Source organism: Echiichthys vipera (assembly GCF_963691815.1).
Source record: "Echiichthys vipera genome assembly, chromosome: 13".
NCBI lineage: Eukaryota > Metazoa > Chordata > Actinopteri > Perciformes > Trachinidae > Echiichthys > Echiichthys vipera.
Window position 1 is genome coordinate 8,279,391 of NC_139838.1, and position 18,674 is coordinate 8,298,064.

Below are 18,674 nucleotides of genomic sequence, written 5' to 3' on the forward strand. Positions count from 1 at the left end.
ATCTGCAGTAAACACTCCACCTCTGCATTACACCAACGTGAACCTTTCGCCGCCATTGTTGTTGTTAAATGTCCGCGCATGGTCCGTCTTTTTTTTTTCTATGTCCGAACAGGCGCACATAAAATGACGTGAGAGTCGCCGTTGGCGTCATGCTTGTGCTCGTACGCATGCGCACGCTCGTGCTCGTACATGTGCAAACGTGCTCTAGAAAAGCCCACCTCTCTCAAACGGGCTGTGGACGGCAAGTGTGCCGCAGCTAGTTGCGGAGTGGTTGCACTCACACTGGTCAAACGCACTAGGCTCTACCCGAAAAACGTGTTTTGGCCCGGTGCGGAAGGACAGTGTGAGTGCGCCCTAAGACTGATAGAACAAAGGGCACATGCTTTTACTTTGAAATAATGAAACGTAGCATGGTGCTCATTAATCCAACATTACCTGAACAGTGATGCTGATCAATGCATTCAGAAGATGCCTGTCTTGGTCTTATATATAGTCTGTTCTTCACACTGGATTGTCTTATCAACTCGGCAAACTGAAAATAACAGTGTGCTAATTTTAGAAATACCACCATCCGTCACTGTAGCTTTTGCTTATTTGTCTTATATGTCATGTTAACATCTTTTCTTCTTTTTTGACAGGTGATGAGTGGGATTATATCATGTCTGAAGTACAGGGAACACTGGAGTTTTCTGTAGAGTTGCACAAGTTTCACAATGTGGATCTCTTTCAAAGGGGGTAAGCAGTTTTTCTCTGCATAAATCACATCTCCACAATCATGATAATTGTTTATATTACCTGGCTTCACAACTGCAAACTCAGCAAACTCGCAGAGCATATTCATGTTGATTGTTGACAAAGAACCCACACGCCCTAGTATTTGCCGTTTTCCACTATGAAAATTGGCTTCAAAGCCTGGGGTACTTCCTGGGGGCCTAGTAAGATGTGAGGTAGACAATGGCTAGCCAAGCTAAATTTACTTAATGATTTTTCCCTAGTCTTTAATTATATATCAATTTGTAATTCAGATCTTGGTAATCTAATTTGTTATTCCAGATAAGTAAATGAGACTGCAGCTAACTCCAACCTGATGAAGAAAAACAACTAAAATAGCAGCTAAAGTGAAACTGCTAAATGGTAACTAGCTGGCAGATTTTAGCAGCTGCTTTGCTTTTGACGGCAGAGTTCATGCAATTTGGCTTAGTAAAGCTCCCTTTAAGTCACATGTTTGGTTAGAGCAGTCGCCCCATGTAAAGAAGCTCAAGGTCCTTGAGGCAGTGGCCCACGGTTCTACTCCGACCTGCAGCCCTTTGCGGCATGTCTCCGACTCTCTCTCTCTCACCCCATTTCCTCTCCATCCTGTATCATAAAGACTTGAAAAAACTGCCAAAAAATAATAAAAAAAAAAAAAAAAGATCAAATCAATAATAGATGAACAGACACATAGAAATAAAGTATCCTAATTTTGTGTGTAGATACTGGATTTCCTTCAAGTTGTATGTATTTTTTGGGTAAAATAATCTGGAGAAAAATGGAGGCATTGAAACTTTTCCATCTGCTTTAGAGGCCAGTAGAATAGTTATACAAATGTACAAAATATAAACATAAATTCACGGAAACAAATAGAATGGGCTGCACCAATAAGAAAAAATAACGACTGTTAATCTAAATTTTTCATCATATTCCACGACATGTTTATTGTGCTGATGCGTCTGCAGGGAGATTAAAACCTCTCATCTGGTGGGCTGAAATGCCAGCTTTATAAAAATGATTTTCCCTCTCCAAATGGGATGGTCTAAAGCTTTATCATGGTAATCCCTTCAGCTGAGTGCACTAATATGTTTGTTTTTAGCGGTTGCCACGTTGCTTCAGATAGCGGCAGGGATCTGATGTGAACACTAAGAGAATTTTGATCCCATTGTAAAGATGAAGCACTGCAAAATAAGAACAGTTTAGGACCTGCACATCTCACCAAACAGCAATGTAATAACTGAAATCAACACAAATATCTGTACCCGACTGGGGGACCATGCAACTGTACACTTTGAAGGGCCCAGATGTACACTGATTCCATTGAAAATACTAATTAAATCTGCATTTGAGCATAGTTTAGTTTTCACTAATAGAGTCTTAGATTGTTTCAGATACTGAAAATACAAACCCAGCTGAATTCCGTAATGTTATTTATTCTATATTATTCTATTGTGCAAACAAAATGTAAAGTTACATTGTCCTCGAGCAACTACTGTATACACAAAAAAATATATCTGGGTGATAAGTGATAATTTGTGATCCCTCAGCGGAATCTATATTGTTAAAAAATGGACAACAACAGGCACATTAAACCCAACATCTCAAAAAAGGCAGCGCCATTTAAACGTTGCAGTTTTATAATGGAAATTTACATTTCACATTGCAATGTGCAAGGAAGTGGGTATATTGAGATAAAGTAATTCCTCCATATCACCAAGTAGAAGAAGGAAGATATTTATCTTTAAAACAATATAAAAATGTATATTATATATATAATTTATTTACAATGCTGAAAAAACAGCAACCAAACTGCATTATGGCAATAATAACGTGTCATTTCAAATTAGAAAATACTTGCACTTTTCATTTGTCAAGTATTTAATTGGTTATTTTATATAGTCTATGTATGGAACTACCAGAAAGCCTGCTTTACCACGATCCAGATGTGAAATTATCTATATCGGGATGAAATATTTGGGCCATAATGCCCAGTTATATTTCAGATGAGTGCCATCTTTAGTAAATAACATTGCAGTACATTGAAAACTAAACACTGAATGAGTACAAAAGTCTATAAATCACTGCTGTAAGAGGTAGCAGATTAGTTTCTGACCACTTCCTGGACACGGAGTTGACCTATTTCATTCCATAAACATCTTTTATTTATTTATCAGCCTTCAAAAGTCCCTTTCCATGCTCTTCTCTGTCAAGCCTCCATCTTTAGGAGTGCTGTCGCTAACACACTGATGTGATGACTGTGTTCGCACGCTCTGCTGATGTGTCCCTGGAGAGCTAAAATGTGCTTTAACATAAAGCTGCTTTGACTTAAACTGTCAAAATGACCTTTTCAAAGACATGTTTTCCATTGCTGCCTGTGGTCTGAAATGTCATGTAAATAATCCTCATATAAGTCACTAAGACTGTTCTATTCTGTTTTCCATGTTATTGCCCTGTGCTAATACTTTCTTTCTTATGAATACAATTACTTTGAAGGTAAAAACCTAATTTCCAGGGATCAATACGTTTTCATCTTTGTTTGCCAGTACAGTAGAATTCTAGCAGTGCTCATCTGATACCATGCGCAGTATACTTTACAGCTTTTGAATGGAGGTACATTATTGTTTCTATGTCGTTTACATTATTAATAACCATTTGCCTGTAATCCTTTAATAATTTAGCTACATTTGGACACTTCATGGCCGAGTCTGTTTAACATGACACTGTTAACTTCACATCCATGAAGTAAAACATAAGCACTTGTCAACTTTTTTACATAAAACCAGCTTGTCGATGTTAAAACCCAGCATTCTGTATTTGTCCTATAGTCAGCGAATATGTCTTCCTGTTTTGCAACAGGGTGCACCACTTCCAATGTTTAACAAGAAAAGCATATCTGAAACAAGTAGCCCTTTTGAAAAAAAATAGGGCACAGGCTTACATTTTGAAACAAGCTTTCAACATTTAAAGAAATACTAGTTTTGAATATAGTGAAAACATTTTCCGAGTTAGGCCTCCAACCCTGCGAATGAATGTACTTCTTCTTGTTAGTGAAAAATTGCGAGCATGCACGTTTTATATTGTGTATCTTCTTGATCCCTCCAGGCCATTTGGAGACACCACAGTACAGTTATTTAGTGACTGTTATGTTTGTATCATCTCCCTCAGATTCTACCAAATACGGGCAGGGCTGAAGGTCTCGCCTCGGGTGCCCCACAGATTGATAGCGACAACACAAGACAATACAGGTACTGCACGGAGAAGTGGCGTTTACGTCACACACACACACATTGTATTTATAGGCATCCCACAGCCTACAGTCAGACAACCCTATCCTCATTCTCGTCTTCAGATAAGCTCCCTATTTGCTATATTGGTTCTCAGCACTTTTGCTGAACCCATGGGCTGATTCATCTGTTCAGTAAACGCCAGCTACGTACAGTATGTGTGGAGAAACTGATATTCAGTTATGGATGGGTTACGAGACAATGGGCCTCTGGGCACATGTAAAAGACCCCCCCACTCCTCCAACATATGATAAGTCTCTTTTCATCTCTTTGTGGTCATTTTTGCCACTTTGTAATATTTTTGTATCTATTTAAAGTTGATTTGCATCTCTTTATAGTTGTTTTGTGGCCCTTTGAGGTGGTTCCGTGTCTCTTTGTGGTCATTTTGTGTCTCTGTAGTTGTAGTGTGTCTATCTGTAGTTGATTTATGTACATCTCTTTGTGGTCATTTTGTGTCTCTGTAGTTGTATTGTGTCTGTCTGTAGTTGATTTACGTCTCTTTGCAGTCATTTTGTGTCTCTGTAGCTGTATTGTGTCTCTTTGTGGTTGTTTTGTCTGTTTGTAGTTGTTTTTGCCCTTTGTATTCATTATGTGTTGTGTGTCATTTTGTGTCTCTTTAAGACCTAGAATGATAAGACCACACTCTGGAGTATGATCAGGCAATGCTAGACTATTTTGTGTCTCTCTGTAGTTGTTTTTTTTCTCTTTGTGGTCATTTCACAGCAGATGTTTTGCCCACTTAGGCCCCTGGGCCTGTGCCCAGAAAGCCTGTGGATACAGTTGAGTGTATGTCAAAAAGAAGGACAAAAACAAGGAGTCTGATACATCAGAGACAATATACTGTACATGAACTACAGCAATTTATTAAATTTGATGAGATGAAATGTACAGGTGTTGTAGAAGATTCCGGTATGGCAACATATATTGAAACAAAACCTTTGAAAGCAGAAAAATACTATTACTAATAATAAATCCTGCATACTTGTCTTCAGGTTAAAGACTTACTTTAACAGTGTAACATACTCTATTGTTACTCTAGTATGACTCAACTATACAAATTAAATAAATACTTTTTATCATAGAGTTGAATTTTTACCAGATGTTACCCTAGGCCTCAAATATTGACACATGATGGATATTAGACGATCTTAGAGTTTAGGTCATGTTTGTCCACAGTGGCCCATGTCCAAAGGGCACTGAGCGTGAGAAAATCTCCCTTGACACAGGAAATTGTTTCAGGACTCCAGTTTGTGTCTAAATCACTGTACACTGTGTTTTCCATGCTTGTCTTTGAAGTCTCTGTGAAAACTGTAATCTATTACTGTATTTTGTCTCAAAGTACAAGGTAGCAGTGGAGTGGGGGCTCTTATTCTGTGCCTTTCCTGAAACTATGAGCACGATTTTACAGTTTCATGTGAATGTGGAATATAAACATTTTCTACAACCTTCTGTGCACTGCAGTCGCCTCACAGATTCATTCCTTTATGTTTCGGCTGTATTTCTGACCTCTGTGGATTTAAAAGAACTTCAATAAGAGACATAAGGCATTTCTTAAAACTAGATGCCAATCCACAGATGCCAGAGGAAATAGGGCACAGTCCCCAGAATAAAAACAACCAAACAGATTTTTAACAAGTGCAAATTAAGTGAATCTATTAGCGTGTTTCTGCAATTGTCCCAACTATCAGAGTTACGAGCCAGAGAAAGAGAGTGATGTCTGGGAATTTTATGGCTCTACCTTGTCTCAGTGATTGATTTTGGTTAAAGACTGAGTCACTCGGCAGAAAATCTTGCGTCTCTAATACCTTCCAAAGCCAAATGATGGCAAGATGATTTAACTTGTTTCGAATGTGAATCATTTTCAGTGTTTAAACCCAGTGTTATTTTCCTGATAAATATTGGGTGATGTTCCTTTTTTTCTGTGCTGTCATGGAATATATTTTTCACTAAATATTTTCCTCTTGTCGTAATATGAAGGATTAAAGACTTAAGAATATGACTGTAAAGTAAAGCAGAATAGAACAGCTAATCATAAAATGCTTCCCTTCAAAGAAAACTGTGTTAATAACGTGTAAACATTTATAAGTTTAACCAGTTTTTCTTGTAAAAAGTAATTTTATCAAAGGTTTGTTTTAATTAAAACGCCGCAGATAATCAGCAACAAAACATGCAACAGCAACATGTAGATGGGAAAAAACAGCACTTAACTTCATGCTCTGTGGGTTTTACATTTATTAATACCTAAATATAATTACTTGCAGATGGTTTCTATCATTAAGGATTCCTCACAGGTTTTGTCCTCTTTTGTATTCACAGGTCTTGACACGGTGTTTCTGAACCTACCAAAGCATTAAAATCTGGATCTCTGGCAATGCAGAAAGCCGTTTTACTGGCGATACTGATTCACAGTAATAATGGCTATTTTTAGCTTGTCATGACTGGAGCGGTATGCGCGTGTGTAGTCTGATCTAGCTGTACTGTATTTCTGAGGACCAATTCCTGACAGTGCAGTCCACTATCCTTGTGAGGACACTTTAGATTGTGAGGACATTTATGTAGGTCCTGATTATGATTTCAGGCTCAGCTTCAGGTTATATTAAGGCTGGGGTCTTATTTTTTGGCACGTGGCACCTATAGTTAAAAGAAAAATTCACCAAAGAGAGAGGGAGGAAAGTCCTCACAGCTAATGCAGAACCAGTGTGTGTGTGTGTGTGTGTGTTTTATGCAGTGGCAAGGACATGCCTGATTTTGAAGGTGATGTGTCTCAGTCTAAGATGTGACAATGTTTCCCCAGAAAACACAGTGACAGGTATATAGGAGGGAAGAATGTATCCTTTATCTCATTGGTCTCTCATGGATGGAGAGACATCCTAAATAGCCAAACTACTGTATTAATAGATTGCAATGGAAAAAAAATAATAATATAGCAGTTCCTTTGTCGCTCACTCGACTTGCTCTCAATAGTCTATTTTTAGCTAAATCCTGGAGGTACAGATTTACATGATGTCAGGAGAGGAAAAAAATGGAGACTAGGCCAGCTGGAGAAGGCTTTTGTAAAGTACATCGTTTTGTCAGTGTATTGTATTGTTGCAGTATGTGTAAACGGACAAACTTGCTTCAGCTAACATAATATGCTATATTTATTTTCATTTTAGCCAGTTCTTAAAATCATTCATCCTGATCAGGCAGCACAAGCAGCTATTCAGTATGAAAAGATATGATTTACAATTTGTCACATTTTTTATCTTCAGCTGAACACCACTTATGAGTAATTAAATATTTTATGAAATACACTTATTTATTTGCTCTCTTTGTGTCATCAGACAGCAGGCGGCATAGTTCTTGATAAAAAACCCTGTGAACTACCTTCTCAGCACCAAATAGCAGACAGACACAGTTAGAGACTGGCTGGTGAACCTAGGGAAGTATTTAGCAGCTAAAGGGAAAGTTATTTCCCTCAAGAATTGGTGCAGACAAAAACAGAGCTAATAGGAGATTGAATATTGGACTCAGAAACACAACTCCAAATGAATGACAACTAGTGCAGTGCCGTTGAAAATGTGCCAGTTCGTAACGGGCTGATTTCCTGGCCCTTCCGTATTGCTGCTCACAGCTTGCCTTGCAACTTTCTTGATAACCAAACAATCAATTTCGATCAACCGAAAGAACTTCACACTGGACACCCGGCATCCTCGGGTCCTGAGGTCAACTGCCATGACATAGTTGCGTCCCCTGGCAATGCTAGGGTATATGTGTCATTTGCTAGCTAGTTTGGACCAGGCTATTTCCGGGAACAAAACCAATAAAACACTGATGCTTCAAATGTTTGCGTTTGCTACGATATAACTTCTCCGATGTCTCTATCCCAGAATGACATTGATGTAACAGTTAATAGGGGTCCCCTTTAATGAACTACACAGTGTGTACATAACGCATTAGTCATAAATATGTCCAATATATATCAAGAACTTACATTTGACATTGCACTTCCTTAGGTCCTCAGCAAAACACCCAGCAGGAGTAAAGTCGATCCAATGCACAATTACTATGCAAATCGAAGGAGAGACGGACAGGGACTCCTTCCTCCTGTAGACTGGAAGAATTCACTAAAACGTTCATCATATCAAAGATGATCATTGGTGTGTTCGTAGTTTGCTTTTGCTGCCAAAAAATCAGTTAATGCAGGTTCAAGTTTGAGCTGAAATCAGGATCTGTTTTGCCAAGCTTTGTGTAAAGCCAGGCTCTGTAAAGTGCGCCAAAAAAAAACATATTTCCCAACTATATATGTCAACAAGTGCTCAAAAGCTGAATAATCAAGACAGTATATTTCTTCAACAAGGAACGAATGAAACAAATTAAAAATTGCGGTTTTGTAGCATGTTACAATCTGCATCTACAAGTACAATCTCTTCTGGCCCAGGCACACCAAACCGACATGAAAGAATGAGGGATGTTGAAAACCAACGGTTGCATCACCTTATGTTCATGTACATGTACTTAACAGCCAAAAGCCAAGATAATACCACGTTCTGCTAGCCTTGAGAGACCATCCTGATCTTGCGAGCTCCACATTGTATTTTACTCACAGATCAGTCTGGTAACGTGCGGCAGAGAAAATTTGGAGAAGTTTGACCCTCAACCAAACCAATCAGCGTTGTTTTTTAGGCGACTCGAAGTGTGACGCAATGAGAAGTGACTGTTCAGTGTAAACAACATGGCGGCCACAGATGAGATGAGCACAGCTATCGAGCAAGCCGCTCACTAACACTTTTTTCTCTTGGATCCTTCTGTTGGAATATGGACCGGGCACCTGAAATTGTGCCTTTTATCTGTAAAATTGCATTGCACAAATGACAAATATCCCTTACCAACATGTTGTTCACTTTCTGAGCTTTGCTTCAACGCTGTTAGTATGTCATATGCTGTGTTGATCTGATTGGTTGATTTGGGTTTGTATGTTGGTGACAGACATATGGTTTATCCAATCAGCAACGTATTTTCACCCCTTCCCAAAAGATCTCCAAACGAGAGTTCCCAGATGGATATGCTGAGCAAATGAGAATCAATCCAGGTTAATGTTCTGCACCTGCGTGACAGGAATTAGTTCCATTCCAGAAAGTAACGGTAGACTGCATTCATCATTCAAAAACGGAAGACCAACAGGAGGAATTCCACATGCTGGTTAGCCAGTTAGCACATTAACACCACAACAACAAATAATGTTTTTTGTGCGCAAGCAAACACAATTATGAACCGTTTCTACTAAAGAAAGACACTTATTCCAATATTGCTCCAAAGCACTGCAGCCTATATCTCATCCACTGATTGCAATCATACATTCAAAGCAATAATATATTTTGCAAATAAGGAACTCTGCAGCAGTGTGAATTACAGTGAGGATCATATCCATATTGCTATCGGAAGGCTGCAGTTCTCTCCTCCCCTTTGCAGCTCCTTCCACAAGGTCATGCATTAAGCCTATTCACCTCACAGGCTGAATCCTGAGCAGACATGCACCAGCCAGTGCTCCAGCCAGCGATGGGCAATACATTCATCATAAACAGACACAGGAAATGACCCTTTACTGTGTTCTCTGTGAAAGTGTCTGCTTGACATTTCAATTGTCTCTGATCCTCCGACAAATGAATAGCGCGAGCAGGATCGTGTCACACACTCAACTGAAGCATTTGATGACTATGATTCACACACAATAACATGCAGATTTTCAGAGGGAAAACTGGATTGTTGTTAAAGGTGTCTCTCCTACCGCATGGACCATGCTACTCCCTCATATTACTTTCACAAAGAGCAGTTCTGCGCTGAAAGTTTTGTGTTTTACTGATAGGGAGTGACAAGCAGACACACAATCTCATGCAGCAGATTTAGCACACCAGAGGCTGTAAGCATATTATTAACAGCAAATACTTACTGTGGTTCAAGCCTTATGTGCAGGATGTGATAACTCCCCAACACCTGGGAGAACTGCAGTAAAGCAAAATGTCAAAACTGAATGGTTTTCTTTTAAGTCTACCCCAATGTAAACTAAAATATATTCTAATCACATTTATATTCAACATCCATATAGGATCAAGGATTAAGGAAAAAACATAAGCCGGTGTAAATATAAAAGAGTAGTACACTATTACAAAAAAACTACAACTGAGGATGGGGGGAGGGGGGAGGGGGGGCAGTACTGACCAGAGGCTGAAAAAATATTCAACAACAACAAGAAATGTAAATATAATATTAAACATTGCACATTGTATATTCAGTGTTGGCACACCTTTGGTCAGGTAGATGAGGTCAACTAACATTTATGAAAGATCCTTTCTGCCAGAAAATGTGAAAACTACCTGTGAAGATTCTCTTTCCATCCAGGTGATGGTATGTAGAAATGCCATGGGCATATTATGGCATGTAATAATAGCTTTAACTTAGTTTTGTGATTTTTAAATTAGTAAATCAATTTTTTGAATTGGTATCATATACATTTGAAGTGAAGAGTTACAAACCTCATGTTAAGGTTTGTAAGTCATATAGGCTTTACCAGATAGAGTATTCATTTGATGAATTACTACGAAACATGCTACAAAGGGGAACAAACCTATGTTCCCTGCTTTGTATGTGACCAGAGAGGGTCCTACGTTTCCCGTACTGTTATTTGTTCCACAATCAGTGCCGATTACATGGCAAATAGGCCTTTGTAGAACTTAATCCTACCCCCTAACCCTGACCGTAACCTCTAGCCCTAACATAATGCTGAATTGAATCGGCGAAGGGAGAGGCTTATGTGACCCGGGGAACATAGGGATGACCCCCTTCAAAACATGCTATATTGTTATATATATATATATATATATAACAATATATATATATATATATATATATATATATATATATATATATATATATATATAACAATATATATATATATATAGATCATTATTGAGATATGACATTCTATATATAAGTATAGAAAATATTTTGACCATATTGCCCAGCTCTAATATTGCACTTAATATAACATTTAATCATTCTACCATATCAAACTGGCATGAATGTGTCAATGTAGCAAGGGCAATTGCAAGATTCACCCAGCGCAGGAGGGCATGAAGGCCCCTGAGATTACAAGTCCTTCACAGGTCAATCATTTATGTTAATTCCTTTTTACAGTCTCTAATCCACCTAACTTGTATATGTTTTTAGACCAAAAGTAAAATGTACCAATGGAACCAATTTAAAAAAGTATTACAGTCAAATCAGATTGTAAGGTGACAGTGCTGACAGAGACACAACTCCTTTCACACGCAGTACATACACAGAGGGATTACGCTGTCTCTGTCACAAATCCAAGAAATCTTTGACAAGAGTCGTGTTCCCACACATCCCTCATCCCGACTGGGGCTGCTTGATGCTGCTAGTAGCTACAGCATTATCAAGAGGACTCCTGCGGAGAGAGGGAGAGGGAGAGTAAGAATGAGACTGAAAAGAGCTCAACCTTAGCAGGGGATTTCAACGACCTCTCACGGCTCGCAGCTGGACAGCAGGAGAGTCAGGGAGAATGTGTTAGTAGCAAGAGTGAACCGCCATTATATCGCACACCACAGTGTTGCAACACGGGATGATGAAAATCAAGCTAAGCTAACCGACTGCTGGTCATATTTGACAAACCACTATCAGACTGATATTGTACAGTGGCTGAGAAGTGTCATTTTTGGGTCTTTTTTAACTTTGCATTGTCCTTTTTGCATTTGTGTTGTGGCTTTTTTGCATTTACTTCATGCATCTATTTGCACTTGCTTTGTCTTTTTTGCACTTTGTCTTTTTTGAATTTGACTTAGTGTCAAACTTCTCATTGAACTGTTGTTTCCCAAAATGTCAAACTTGTCTTTCAAGGTAACTACATCTTTGAAAGGGACATGGTTGACCATGCACATACAGATAGACAGGTAAAATAGATTAAGGGCGCACTCACTCTGTCCTTCCGCAGCGCGCCCCGTGCTTTAGGGTACTTGCCCCCCCCTCCCTCTCCCCCCGCGTGCCAACCCGTTTGTATTCACACTGCCTGGGCCTCGCGCAAATGCTTCTTGCCTGTCCATACGTCATCACACTGTAACGCGTCACACGCATTGATTGACGTCACCGCGATGCGTCGCTTTGTTTACAAATCTTTCCATAGACCTCTGAGTTTTTGTGGGTCTTGTCTGACTGTTTTTAAATATTTTCATCCGCCCAAATCTGCAGTAAACACTCCACCTCCGCATCACACCAACGTGAACCTTTCGCCACCATTGTTGTTGTTGTTTAATGTCCGCACATGGTCTGTCTTTTTTTTTGCTATGTCCGAACAGGCGCACATAAAATGACGTGAGAGCCGCCGTAGGCGTCGTGCTCATGCTCGTACACGTGCGCACGCTTATGCTCGTACATGTGCAAAGGGGCTCTGCAAAAGCCCAACTCTCTCAAACGGGCTGTGGACGGCCAGCTGGCCACAGCTAGACGCGGAGCGGTTGCACTCCTACTGGTCAAACGCACTAGGCTCTACCCGAAAAACCTGTTTTGGCCCGGTGCGGACAGTGTGAGTGCACCCTAACTTAACTTAAAATAGATACCAACTTTCTTGCTTCACATTTTTCATTCAAACAATTATAACTCTATGCATGGTTCTATGGTTTCTGGATGGCTTACTTAATTTTCGGAACCCTCCTGGATATTTCTTTACTAGCACCTGTTGAGAATAAAAAGTAAGAAAAACATGAGCTGCTACGGTAATTCTAATATCACAAATCTTAGCACACTTAGATCTCAATATACACACTCAGATCCCTCACCAATCCCTGCAAACATGTACAAATGTCAGGTCACATACTCTCAAGACTCATAATGCATTTCCAAAACTGGGTACTGCACATAATCACAAATCTGAGCACCTACTGCAAATATCAGGAGATGTATTTACTAAATGAAGGCCTTATTTGATTTCTGGTTATGAAATCAAATTAGGCAGACAGATTCATGTTAAATCAACAAGAAATTCATGTTTGTTTTGTAGTGTAAAAGCGTTACACTGTGGAAGGGAATCTATGACACTGTTGAAGCTAAACTGATTGTTGCTGTGTGTGTTAATTTTGCTTGTCTTTGTGTCCCACATCAGGAGAATGCAGCTTCAGCTCTGCGGGGGTTTACGATGGCACCGTGTTCAGCCGGATATTTCAGATTCTTTACAGAAATGAGGAGATTACGGTGAATGACTGTATGATCTTCAAAGTCCACCTGCTGTTGGACGGAGAAAGGGTGAGTCATGCTGGTGACATTTTCAGTGTACACACTCACAAACACACACACACACACACACACAAACACACACATACACTCTTCCGTTTGGTGAAGAGAGAATGCATTTTATTAGCAGCCTGGCTGTAAAATGCATGACGGATAATTGCAGTAAAAACAGCTGTATGATCGTTGAATTAAAGGGCCATTAATTACTGCATTTTATCATTCCCTCCAACACAAGTTTCTGGTTTCCACTCCTTTTGGCTGACACAAACAATATTTCCTATTCATGACAGAGTGTTAATTTAATAAAGAAGTCATATAATCATGTTGAATGATGGAAGAGAAATAGGCAGAGGAATAGTGCTTGGGGTCACGTTTACATGCATAAACAGTGTATTGCACTTCCAGTGGTGGAAGAAGAACTCAGAGCTTTTATTTTAGTAAAAGTATGAATACTGCACTGTAAAATAAACTAGCTGTGTCAATTTTAAATTAAAAAAGAAAAAAAGACGCCAACCCGGAGGTGCAACAACGCACAAAAACACAACTATCTCAGCCAACAACAGCGACGGTTATTGTTAGGCATTAAAAACATTTGGTAAGGATCAAAAGCTGTGGTTTGGTTTAGTACAGATAGGAAGTGAACCCTGCTCCCCTGGCTTAAAGTCCTGTGTTTTAGGTGCCAACCATCCCCCCTGACCTTCCTTTTCATGTGGCACCTCGCCATCTTATAGTACGTCACATGCTTTCATGGTGGGGTGGGGAATACACACAATACATACTTGGAAGACACACCAAAATCTTGGCATTACTTTTCGTTGTTACACGTATGAGAATTCATGATAACAGCCTGGTATCAAAAGTACTCATTATGCAGAATGGCCCATTTCAGGATCACATATACATTGCTGAAGTATAATTAATGATGCATTCATCTGTAAGCATCTATTTAATGTCGCAGCTGGTAAAGGGGGCCTAATTTTAATTACTTTATATATTGCTGGGTAGTTGTAGAGGAGCAGAAGTATAATGTTGCATACAATGGAAATATTCATGTTAAGTACAAGTCTGGCAAACATAGTAAATGTTAACATTTAATTACAGGACTTGAGTAAATATTCTTAGTCACATTCTTCCACTGTATGCAAGCTTCTATTCCCATCAATTTTCTTCCATTTTACACACATACCTACAGTGATTATGTGTTACGTTCTGCTTTGAGTAGAGTAATGTTTCCTCGACAGTTTAGTGTTTTTCTCTTTTCCATCCTGTTTATCATCCCGACCCCATCAGATTAATCTTTCAAACCTCTGGCGGCGGCTCAGAGTCTGACCCCAGACTTAGAACTATTGATTGTTGTGCTTCACAACAACAGCAAAGCTCCTCCCTCAGGAAAGTGCAGAAACTGTAGCAAATACAGGCACAAGCAAATTGCTTATCAGTTGGTGGCTCTTCACAGTAATGATTGGACCCATCAAAAAAGCAAGGATCCAATCATTTAATAGGCGTACGTAGCTGCAGTTTTTTCTACTTAATCAGAGATATCAATGGTTTTGAAAATGTCATGAAATGACTGAAGTTGGCTGAAGTGAAATGACTGAAGTTGGCTGAAGTTTGGGCCCAATCAGATCCCTCCTTTATTCTTCACTGCCAGCGGAGCCAGTTGGTAAATCCAATTCTTACAGAAATTAGTTGGGAGACTCTTTTCTCTTCTTTTAATAAAGAAAAACTCTCAAGTTCTGATAAAACTGATTATATTGCATCATCTACTGTAACCTCTTTAGGAGCAGCCATTGTTGTTTTGAACCAAAAGTCTCCTGACTGTGTTAAAACACACATGTAGCTGCCAGTAGCTTCTTGCAGGTTACATATTGGTCCAAACCACTGGTGGACACAGACACATTACTAAAAGCCTGACAAGAAGGATTTTGATGTGATCTTGTGATCTCATACTACACCGCTCCTCCCTTCACTTGCTTCCTGTAGCTGCTTGCATTCGCTAAAAGACACTAATACTTGCGTACCATGCTACTAACGGATCCGGCCTAGCTTACATGATTACACCCTACACCCCAGCCCGCCCACCCCTCTCTGCATTGGCCAATCGGCTTGCTGCACCCTCACTGCGAGAGACACATAGTCAAAATGCTAAAAACGTATCCCTTTTGACTGCACCTTGGCTAAGAAGATGATGGCTTTTTAAAAATTGCACTTACATCCTGCACTGATATGTAGCATTCTGTAGTTTGGCTTATTTGAAGCTAACGCATTGTTCTGGGTCTGTACTGTACCCTCATGGTGGAAGTCACTATGGAAAAAAGCGTCAGCTAAATTAAAGGTAATGTAATGTAATCTCGTGAAATCATGAAAAGTTGCAGTGCAAGGTAAAAGGCTGGCCCTGATGACCCAAACGTTATAGTCATTCTTATCTTAGCTACAAAGATGTGGCAAAGTTAATCTTTTTCAAAAACCTACAGTCCTAACCATTCTAGACACAGAAACAGTATGAGTATTATTGAGTTCAACAACCTGCCTCTTGGAATGAATGTGCTTTAATTGACAGACAAATGTAAATTGCCTGTGCCCCAGACTGCCCATGTTCCATTGGAATGATCAGGCGTGTAAACCTGCCAGACAGTTATTGATGTACTGTCCTTTACGGTTTACCGTGGGCACAACCCCGAAAATCCACTCTGCCTGTTTTTGTTGTTGGGAGCCACTGGAGCTCAAATTGATCAGCGATGACAGCGATGAGACAGGCTCAAGACTGGAGTGTGGGGGAGTAAAGATGGCCCCCTATCAAAGCTAATCATCCATATGATAACCATAGCTCACATACTGACATTACTCTGCACCATTGCTCAGCTGCTCTGACATGTGTCAACAGCATGGAGACCTGGATCGCTGTGGAAAGATTTCCTACTTCAGTCAGAATGATCACACATGACTCTGCATGACTCCTAAATTTAGATGATTTCATTAAACGCAGACCTTCGTGTGGAGGTGTGGAGACAGAGGAGCTTTAAGGCATATCAGATTTCAGCTGTAAGCTCTCCCGAATGGCTCCACGCTCATTAACCTTCCTGGGGTTATCTGCCACTCACAGCTACAGATAGCACAGACAGAAATAGCCTGTCATTTCCCCTGTGTACACCCACATGTATGCTTAATCAATCTGAACATCAATATCGTACAGAGCTGCAAAGATTTGTATGTTTGCTGTTCAGTGTTTGTGCACATATCAGACAAATGTAAGAAGAAAGGGGGAGGAAGAACTGTGCATAACCTGCATTATAATTAGCAACACTGCACTTTAATCTTCAAAAGACTTCACTCTGCCTTTGTAGTTTGCTCATACCGTTTGTTTTTCCACTTTGTTTTTCAAATTCAAATAGGTGCTCTGTATTTCCATAAACCATGGTATTATATGGCTCTTTGAACATGATAGTAATTCAATTCTGTTTGACCTAAATGAGATTAAAAGAAATGCAGAATACAGGTTCTAGATCAGAATACAAACACCTCATGAAAAATAACTAAATCAGCTTGTCAGTCACATGAGATTATATGCCAAATAGCAGTATTCATCTACACACCCTATATAGGGTAAACATCCACCATATCCCTTGGAAGATTGGGAAAACCTGAATAATTAAGTTTAGAACTAAAAAAAAATGGAGATGCCTCAAAACAGGGCACAGAGGGTCACTGGATTGTTGGCGAAAGAGTGAATCATATGCTATGGTTCTGACAGTCACCCAATCTCTACCCAGTGTTGGAGATTATGGAGTGACCTGTTGGATATGCTGTTTTCACCGCCATCATCATCAACAACAAGTCATCCAACCCATACCACCACATCCTTTGTTCCTACCCACTAATTCTCATACCTAATGTGGTGTGAAACGGTCACAGTTTAGGCAACACATTACTTGGCTAGGTTTAGGAAAAGATCATGGTTTTGGTAACTTAATTTATGTTCTTAACTTCATCACGGGAAACAGTATCCTGGGTGTTTGTGTTCGTCCTTTAGTTGACCCATCCATCCACCTGGCCTACTCCTTATGATGACTTTTGGAAATCTTTATACTATGTCATCTGACTTCCTCCTTTTCTCCTATCATAATTACTACAGTCACTTACACCTTTTGCGGTGAGGACAGTCTCCCAAATGACTATTGGAGAGACATGATCCGATATTTTGTAACTACTAGGTTGAAATTTATACAGTACAAAGGGGCTCTGATGCTGGAGGCAGTGTGGAGATAATAACACATGCTCCTCTTTGGCATTATACATGATAAACTACTTTTGGCTGCTATCAAGGAAGTCATCATACGGAAATGGCTGCAAGCAAAGTCTCAAACCAAGGAGGAATTAATTACATTTGTCAATGAAATAATTTATATGGTGTAATGTTAAAGCTACGATGTAAACAAACAATTTTAACATGTAGTGTGTGTGCCCAGGCTATACAGCCCAGTATTTCTATGGATTAACGTCCATGTTATAAGATTCCACACCTTGTGATGCAGGAAGTAGTGTGCCCCTTAATTAGCAAGGCAGAGAGTATGGGAGTAGATGTCAGGTAGATGGATGGGTGTGTAATGCATTGGACTTCCATACAGCAGACTGGAGTCCAGTGAACTGCAACCACAATCTTTCCCTAACCTTAACCATACTATAGTTGCTATGCATATTAATAAATATTAGCTTTGGATGTAAAATAATGTCATGCAAATTAACACCAAATGAAGAAATATGTTTTGTTTAAATGGTGTTGTTGTATTAGAATATATGTTCTTGAGAATAAATGCCACTCACCACACTGAAGCCTCCTTTAATCATTATGTTGTCATGATTTTTGTGACTCGTTTACATACCATTACACATTTCCTCAGCGGAAATGATTTGTTCTCTTTGCAGTCAAGTGCCATTCAAGCTAAAATAGGGTTCAAATTTGCAGAAATGCTTGTCAGATTTTCACAAAGTTACTTGACATTTTAAGTATGTTGCCAAGTAGCATTTTCATTATTATGTCTTCATGCATTAACAAAGCTATTGTACCACTGTTTTGCAGGTGGAGGAAGCCTTGAGTGAGGTGGACTTTCAGTTAAAGCTGGATCTTCATTTCACCGACAATGAACAACAGTAGGTTTTTGAGCAATTTGGAAATGTGTTTGTGTGTTTGAGAGAGAGAGAGAGAGAGAGAGAGAGAGAGAGAGAGAGAGAGAGAGAACACTAACGACTTTCCCCTTCTGCAGCTTTTATGCAAGACTGAGAATGCAAACTAGGCATGAATAAGGTCTATTATGTCTTTTGGCTCGTAGCCATCTCTTTAAGCACCTGATCACAACTTCT

At 39.5% G+C, this 18,674-nt stretch overlaps 1 protein-coding gene across 1 annotated transcript in view; it reads left to right on the plus strand.

Moving 5' to 3' along the window:
* Window positions 1-658: 658 nt before the first annotated feature.
* The window catches only part of fam135b (family with sequence similarity 135 member B), a gene marked incomplete at both ends in the record, with an annotated part of 36,915 nt that continues 18,899 nt past the window's right edge, over window positions 659-18,674 (plus strand). The window contains 4 exons of the mRNA XM_083925129.1: window positions 659-735; window positions 3,916-3,995; window positions 13,189-13,328; window positions 18,394-18,464. Of these exons, the coding sequence (XP_083781255.1) occupies window positions 659-735; window positions 3,916-3,995; window positions 13,189-13,328; window positions 18,394-18,464 (368 nt within the window). The remainder of the gene's footprint in view (window positions 736-3,915; window positions 3,996-13,188; window positions 13,329-18,393; window positions 18,465-18,674) is intronic.